Source organism: Galeopterus variegatus, unplaced genomic scaffold (assembly GCF_000696425.1).
Source record: "Galeopterus variegatus unplaced genomic scaffold, G_variegatus-3.0.2 Scaffold1619, whole genome shotgun sequence".
NCBI classification, from domain to species: Eukaryota; Metazoa; Chordata; class Mammalia; order Dermoptera; family Cynocephalidae; genus Galeopterus; species Galeopterus variegatus.
This window is the reverse complement of record NW_007727730.1, coordinates 260,368-268,403: the sequence shown is the minus strand read 5'-3', so window position 1 is coordinate 268,403 and position 8,036 is coordinate 260,368. Positions and strand designations below refer to the sequence as shown.

The 8,036-nt window shown below is 52.0% G+C and overlaps 1 protein-coding gene across 1 annotated transcript; it reads left to right on the top strand.

The window, feature by feature from the left end:
• Positions 1-1,656: 1,656 nt before the first annotated feature.
• On the top strand, positions 1,657-7,462 carry RDH8 (retinol dehydrogenase 8 (all-trans)). Its single transcript, XM_008578029.1, has 6 exons — positions 1,657-1,993; positions 4,678-4,836; positions 5,458-5,637; positions 6,577-6,670; positions 6,958-7,141; positions 7,235-7,462. Exons 1-6 carry the CDS (start codon positions 1,891-1,893, stop codon positions 7,460-7,462), a joined length of 948 nt encoding a protein of 315 aa, XP_008576251.1. The 5' UTR covers positions 1,657-1,890.
• The last annotated feature ends 574 nt before the right edge of the window (positions 7,463-8,036 follow it).

Here is an 8,036-nt window from a genome sequence, read left to right as displayed (position 1 = left end):
TGCGGGGCGCGGCGACTCCACGGGCTCGGCGCAGTCACGCGCGGCCGCCGGCTCCACTCGGGATCCGCAGGAGACTGCCCGAGACCCCGCCCTGGCCTCGCCCTGCGCTCCAGCGCCCGGGCTAGGCGGGGCTCGCCGGAGGGGGGTGGAGGGGTGACAGCTGGTGGGGGGAGTTGGGAAAGTTTGTGCTGAGCGCTGATTGGCCGGCGCGGGGCGGAGCCCTGGGCCGGCAGCGGGGCCGTTCTTGCCCTGGCCCGCAGTGGAGAAGGGTCACTCCCATCCAGCCCTAGAATTCGGGGTCCCAGCCTTACCCCAAACCCTTTCCTCCTAGCAGGCCCCTCAAAGGAGATCTTAGCCTCATTTAAAGCTCCAGCCTCTATCTAGGCCCCGGAATTAGGAGGAGGGACAGCTTTACACCAAATCCTTTCTGTGTCGCTCAGGCCCCCAAATGGGGTCCCAGCCTCACCCCACATTCTCACCCACCTGCCCAGACCCACAAGAGGAGGTACCAGCCTCACCTCAAAGCCCCCCCTTCAGGTCCCTAAGTAAGGGGTCCTCATATCACCTCCAGCCTCACCCCAGATCCCAAAATGGAGTTCCCAGACTCACCCCAAATCCTCCTCTCTCCACCCAAGTTCCAGAATTCAGCTTCCTGGCCCACCCCTAAACCCTCACCATAGATTTCAAAATGCAGTTTTTGCTTTCCCTCCAAACTCTCAGTTCTCAAGTAAAACAAGTTCCAGAATTCAGCTTCCTGGCCCACCCCTAAACTCTCACCATAGATTTCAAAATGCAGTTTTTGCTTTCCCTCCAAACTCTCAGTTCTCAAGTAAAGGGTCCCACCTCCACCCCTAGCCGTCATGTCCTTCCCCCTCCTCTGGTATCCAAATAAATGCCCTAGCTCCAGTCTCAAATCCTCACACAAGTCCCCATCAGATGAGGGAGTCTGGCCCTACCCTAAAGCAGGGCACGGCCACCAGGAGGGAAGGGGTGAATTCCTGCCTTTCCTGGGCTGAAGCAGAGGCCCCCACCTTCTACCCCCCACCATGAAAAGGCCCCAGGGGGTCGGGTAGAGCTTCTGTGTAATTGCACAAGTGCAGACAGGCAGGATATGAAGGAAATTCCCCAGGGAGGAATCAAAGGGGCGGATCCTGCACCCTGCACTGTCCCCCAACTGAGAAGGAGACTCGAGGGCAGTGCCTGCTCCCAGCCTCTGGCTCCTCCTCAAACAAAGAGTCTTTGTGTCCCTGGAGAGGAGCGAGTGTGGCCTCTGGCCTGAGGGGGAGATGGGGGCCCCCCGGGGTGGGAGGCAGGAGAGAGAATCTTCTCTAAGTGGCTCCTCCCTTCTCTCCAGGGACATCTGAGGCTGAGACATCTCCAACTAAAAGGCTGTCACAAAAGTCCTGCCTTGTCCTGCCTTGCTGGGAAGTTCTTCCTGTAGCCTAACCCTGTCTTCTGACAGTCCTGCACCCATTCCCTCTTGGAAAGGACCCTGGACCCACACTCTGTAACCTTCTTTCGCTCTCTCCCTCCAGTCAGAGATTCTTACAGACAGTAAGAGAATGGCCCCACTCATCCCTCACACTGAAACTCTCCCTGGCCCTGAATAATTAACAGCCATAATAAAAACAAAAATTTTAAAAAGCAGTCATAAGCATAGCAGGTGCGGAGAAGAAATTTTTGACAGATAAAGGGAATAGGGTGTAGAGAGTTGAAGAGATTCCCCCAGGCACCTCGTCAGAGTCAGTCCAGAACTGGGGTCTCCCCGGGGCCCCTTTGCCCTGCAAGGGGTCAGTGGGAGGATGCTTGGGAAGGAGCAGATGAGCCAAGGGTGGATGGCAGAAGTCAGGTGCTGCCAGCTGAGGTCACGCGTCCAGACAGGGGATCAACATGGCTGCTGCTCCCCGGACTGTGCTGATCTCGGGCTGCTCATCAGGAATTGGCCTGGAGCTGGCGGTGCAGCTGGCTCGTGACCCCAGGCAACGCTACAAGGGTAAGAGGCCCAGGGCAATGTAGGGGTGGGCATGGCTTCTGGGAACCCTCACCCTACACCATCTCCGCTAGCCCGTCCCTTCCAGCTGCACTTGCAGGCTTGAGGAGGACCCAAGACACATGGGGGGAGGGGGGAGTCCCTTTTCCACCTCTCCCTCCACGAGTCGTCCCTCATCCAACAAATATTTCTTGAGCACCTACTAGGGCCAGGCACTGTTCTGGGCGCTGGAAACACAGCTGTGATCAAAATAGACAAAAATCTCAGCCCTGCATAGTGGTGTAGTGGGGGAGGGGAGAGAGAACAGACAATAAACGGATAAAAAGAAATTGTTAGTGAGTGGATGTCTGGAGGTAATAAAGACGCAAAACAAAACAAGGGGACAGTGGTCAAGGGTGGGGGAGGGATATTTTTAGAAGGGCTGGTCTGAGAAACCTTCTCTGAGAAGGTTTCACTTGGGCATTGCCTAGGATGGAATAATTACCTCCCTGACACTGGCTCCCCTACTTGTCCCCAGATTACTGCTCCAAGATAAGCCTCTTAAGTGCTCATGACCTTGGGAGTTTGAGGGGGGGGCCTATAGGGCTAGGGACTTGCCTTCCTGTGACTCTGGAGTGAATTGCCCTGGCCTGCACCCTAACCTGCACCCTAACCAGTCCTGAGAACCCCTGACCCAGAACAGGCTGGAGTCGAAGTGGGCAAAAGGCTGTTACTTAAGAGGAGGCTGCTGGGGGGATGGCATCATCCCAGTTGGCAGGGCTGCTTCTCCCAGCCCTCTGCCCTCTGTCTTAGAGACATACACATCTTTGAGTGTGAGAGTTTGAATTTCCGTGTGCAGGGAAGAACTTGTGTCCCTGTGGACTACTGATGGTGTTTATGCTAGAGGGTGCATTCTAAATGTTTTGCATCTAGTAAATCATGTAACCCTCACAATGCCCATGTGGGGTCACTATCATTCACCCCACTTCAGAAATGAGGAAACTGAGGCACAGACTGTCAAAGGTTATTTGCCAATGCCACCCAGCTGGAAGATGACAGAGCTGGGATTTGAACTCAAGCAGCCCAGGCCCTGGGTCCCTGCTTGTCACTATACTGCATACAGATGCAAGTGGCCATTCATCTGCAATCTGTGAATTACACAGGCCCACAGACAATGTGCAAATGCCCCATGGTGTGTGCTTGAGTGACTGTGGGCACATGCATGGAGAGGTATGCAAACTTGTAGGTAGAGTGTATCTAGTGAGGCTGAGCTTAAGAACATGATCTTAGCACAAACACAACTTCAAATCTCAGTTCTAACACTTGTTAGGGGTGGGAGAGTCAAGGAACTTCACCTTGCTGAGTCTCAGTTTGTTCATCTGTATAATGGGGTTAATAACTTTAACCATCTGTTCTAGTTACGATTGCTAAAAAAAAAAAAAAAAAAAATCACCCTAAAACTTGTGGTATAAAACAACTGCAATCCCTTGTTTTTCACTCATGGTTTACAGAGTCATGAATTCAGGAAGGGCTCAGCTAGGCGGGTCTGGCTCAAGGTCAAGGGCTGCAACTAAAACAGTGGGGGCTGGACAGGCATCTCTCTCTCTCCCAGTAATCTCAGGGCTTCTCCATATGGTCTCTCTGTCTCAGATAGCTTGGGCTTTCTCACAGCATGGTGGCCTCAGGACACTTGAGCTGCTACGTGGTGGCTGAAAGCTTCAGGAGTGATTATTGCAGGAAGCGATGTAGAAGTTGCAACACCTTTTCTGACCAAGATGCAGAAACTACACAGCATCACCCCCATTGGTTCCCAGCTAGTCATAAGATTGAGGGGAGGGGAATTAGCCTCTGTGTCTTGAGAGAGTGGCAAGGTTTCAGAAGAACATATGGGATGAAGATATTGTTGTGGTCATCTGTGAAAAATAAGTCAGTGGCCTAATTCACAGGGTTCTCGTGAGTTAGAGATAGTGCTTAACACAATGCCTAGCACATAGTAAGTGTTCAATAAATTGGGACTTTTGTTGATTATATAAATGTGGCTAGTCACACTGGAGTGTGCAAATATGCACATACATACATTGGCTCTAGTCTGTATGCATTTTTTTCTCATGGCAATCTGTGTTATATTTATGTATTCTATTGTCTTATTTACTAGGCTATGAGTTCCATGAAGGTAGAGACTTTATCTTATTTCATGCGCTAGTCTTAGTATGTAGAATAGGGCATAGTGCATAGTAGATGCTCAATAAATGTTTGTTGGATAAATGAATGAATGGATGGTGGGTGGGTGGATGTAGAGATGGATGAATGGTGGATGAATGGGTAAGTGGATTTGTGAATGAATAGATGGATGGATAGATGAATGGGTGGGTGGATGGGTAAGTGGATGGATAGATAAATGGATAGATGAATAGGTAGGTGGATGTGTAAGTGGATGTGTGGATGAATAGATGGATGGATGGATGAATGGGTGGGTGGATGGGTAAGTGGATGGATGGACAAGTGGGTAGGGAGGTGCATGGATAGATGTGGGTACATGTAAATGTGTGAACACAGGTGTGCATTTGTTGAGTGTGTCATGAAAGTGAGTGTGTAAACTTGTGGGTCTTCATCCCTCTGTGGCTGCTCATGCAAAGTCACAAAAATATGCAAGCCCACACAGGGAAAAGGAGCCCAGTGCCTGTCCCAGCTCTGCTCTCTGCCCCCAGTGGTGGCCACCATGAGGGACCTGGGAAAGAAGGGACCCCTGGAAGCAGCTGCTGGGGAGGCCCTGGGGCAGACCCTCACCGTGGCCCAGCTGGACGTGTGCAGCGATGAGTCAGTGGCCCAGTGTCTCAGCAGCATCCAGGGAGAAGTGGACGTGCTGGGTGAGACTTGCATACCCTGGGGACACTCATTACCTCCCTGGTATAAGCATAGACTCTCAACACAACAAGATCTGAGCACTGGCCCTCTTGCTTCACCAGCAACCTCTGACCCTGGACAGAAGGGTAGACCAGTTGGCCAAGATCCCGGAATGCCAGCTAACTTATTAGAAATATTAGAAATAAACTGAGACCTGGGGGTGGGGTGTGTTTTATGGAATAGAAGTTCTCACATATGGAGAAAACCATATGTGGTTGGGAAAGTTACTTCGATGAGTCACTTGGGGAAGGGATCATGATGAAGAAAAACTCATGGTCCCTAAACCTTCCTTAGAGGGTAGGTGTGGTTGTTTTGATGCAATTTTGGGTCAGAGTTGAATTGCTCATGCATTAAAGGGGATGCTGTTCCCAGGGGCCCTATCCCCCACCCAGGACTCAGGGTCCCCTTAACAAATGCTAAACTGTGCTTAAAGGTCATCAAGGCTCCAAATTTGTCTGTTCAAGATACCTTGGACTAGCACCAGACTTGGAGTTGGGGGTGAGGTAATTCAAAGAGTGTCCCATAGGAGTGACACTAGAAGAGTTGAATGGCTTCACAGTAACCCTCAGCACCCCCTTCCTTAGTGAATAATGCTGGAGTGGGCCTGGTGGGGCCCCTGGAGGGAATTAGCACAGCTGCCATGCAGAACGTCTTTGACACCAACTTTTTTGGGACTGTCCGTCTGGTCAAAGCTGTGCTTCCAGCCATGAAGAGGAGGCGACAGGGCCACATTGTGGTGGTCAGCAGTGTCATGGGGCTGCAAGGTGAGCCCTGGAGACCCACTCCTGGAAGTTCCCCCAGTATCTAGCCCTCCCCAGACTGGAAGGATGGCAAATAGGTTTTAGGTCATGTTCTGAATGATCCTGGAGAGCTGTACTGAAAGGATTCGAAAGCTCAGAAGGAGAAAGTATGGGGATAGATTAACTATGTCTGCCATGGTATAAGAATAGGCGGTGATGGTATACATGTCATAACAGCTATCCACATCCCAGCATCAACCCCGCTTCTGGATACCCCCAAAAATCTGTCCCAACCACCCTCCAAAACCCAGAGAAACTATCAAAACTCTTTCTCCTGAGATGACTCCTTTCCAAACACCACCCCACTAGGCCCTAGAGATGTCTGGATTCAGGTCTCTGAGGCTCAGGAGAAAAAGAGCAGCGATTGATTAGCAATGTCTGCTATGGGCTTACTCTGGAGGTCACCTACTTGCCATCCCTGCTCCTGGGTCTTTCCTCCTTGGACCGCTGTAGACTCCCTTTCTCCCCCTGGAAATTTCCTGGGGTCATCCCCCCTCCTCAGCAGTCACTTAAGGATCCATCCTACTTGTCACCCTGCCATCGAGAAACAGCATCTACTAGGAATGACAAAGGCCCTGCTGATGAAGCTTTTCCCAGGGACCCTGGGGATCCCTTACCCAGGTAGCCTAGGGGGTTAGAGAATGAAGGGAAATAAGGGGTTTCCTGGGACTAGGTGCAGCTGGGAAGAGGTGGCACCTGGAACCCCAGGACAAGCCTATCCTGACCCTAAATTCTCCCATCACACAACGCCACTCACCCATCACATTGCTGCTAGATATCCCTCATTCTGATCCTCAAATCCTCTTTGCTCTGTCTCCCAAAGACCCCATCACATCACTCTGGGACCCACAAAGCCCATCACCCAGACCCCCCCAAAAGTCCTCCCCCTTCCAATCCTCTCAGGTGTCGTCTTCAATGACATCTATGCAGCCTCCAAGTTTGCCCTGGAGGGATTCTTTGAGAGCCTCGCTATCCAGCTGCTCCAGTTCAACATCTTGTGAGCCGGGCACTTGGGCACAGAGGGGGATGTGGAGGCAGTGGCGGGAAATGGAATGAGTATGGAGGGAAACGGAGGCATTGGAAGGGGACAGAGCAGTAACTGCAGATAGGGCAGTGATAAGAAAAGGAAGGCAGTGATGGGAAAATAGAAGCAGTGGAATGGGATGGGATGGGGGCAATGATGGGGGAAATTGGGAGTGAAGAGGAAAGGGAGTTAGTAATGGGCAAAATGGGGCAGTGAGTGGCTTGGGGCACCAGACCCACTCCCCCTGCCCCTATCCCCAGTATCTCCCTGGTGGAGCCAGGTCCAGTGATCACGGAGTTTGAGGGGAAGCTCCTGGCGCAGGTCTCCGCAGCTGAGTTTCCAGGCACCGATCCTGAAACCCTGTGCTACTTCCGGGACCTCTACCTCCCAGCCTCCAGGGATCTCTTCCGCTCCGTGGGACAGAGTCCACAGGACGTGGTCCAGGTGGGTGGGGACCCACCTCAGCAAGACATGGGTCTCGTTTTGGGCGGGGGGGGAGACTCTCTGGGTCCCAGAGCTCAGGGCTCCACCCCACAGGCCATTGTCAAGGTCATCAACTCGTCCCGACCACCCCTGCGCCGACAGCCCAATGTTCGCTACAGCCCGCTGACCATGCTCAAAGCTGTGCACCCCTCCGGCCGCCTGTATGTGCTAAGCAGCCACCGCCTCCTCTTCCGCTGGCCACGCCTCCTCAACCTTGGCCTTCGATGCCTGGCCTGTGGCTGCCTCCGATCCCAAGTGTCACCCGACTCTCCCCACCCCTAAACAGCCTGGTCTTTTGAATCCACACTTGACTCAGTGGGCCATACAGACTCTTCATTCATTCAGCAAACTCTGCCTCACCTGTTCTGTTCCTGAGCATTACCAGGACCCCAGAAAGACCTCAGCCTCAAGGCATAAACACCTCCATGATCAGGCCTGGAGCAGAGAGACCCCAGGACCCTGGGCTGAGGAGCCCAGAGCAGGAAGTCAGAGCCATGTCTGGGAAGTCAAGGGAGGCTTCCTGGAGGAGGCGGCATTGTCATGGATCTTGAAGAACAAGACAAATTCTGCCTCATTCAACCTCATGACTTCATTAACCTGAAACTGGGAGTACAGGGATGTTCCAGAACCAATACCCTCCCTCCTCGTCCCCCCCACATACACCCAGAGCTGGGTGGACCAAGGGATCTTCACATTCCTGGTCACACACCCTATCAGCAAAATGTGTTTTTGCACACACACCGACAGTTTATTTTTTTCATTAAATATGTATTTCTAACCACAAGCTGTAGTTATATTATTATACTTAATAAAACTTAATTTTTTAGACTTAAATAAAAAATTAAAAGGCAATAAG

What these genes read in the sequence shown, in the direction of transcription:
- RDH8 (XM_008578029.1), top strand. Translation starts at nt 1,891, where the DNA reads ATGGCTGCTGCTCCCCGGACTGTGCTGATCTCGGGCTGCTCATCAGGA. An exon ending in GGGAGAAGTGGACGTGCTGG is followed by an intron (nt 4,837 to 5,457) that starts GTGAGACTTGCA and finishes CCCCTTCCTTAG; the next exon opens with TGAATAATGCTGGAGTGGGC. An exon ending in GTCCACAGGACGTGGTCCAG is followed by an intron (nt 7,142 to 7,234) that starts GTGGGTGGGGAC and finishes TCCACCCCACAG; the next exon opens with GCCATTGTCAAGGTCATCAA.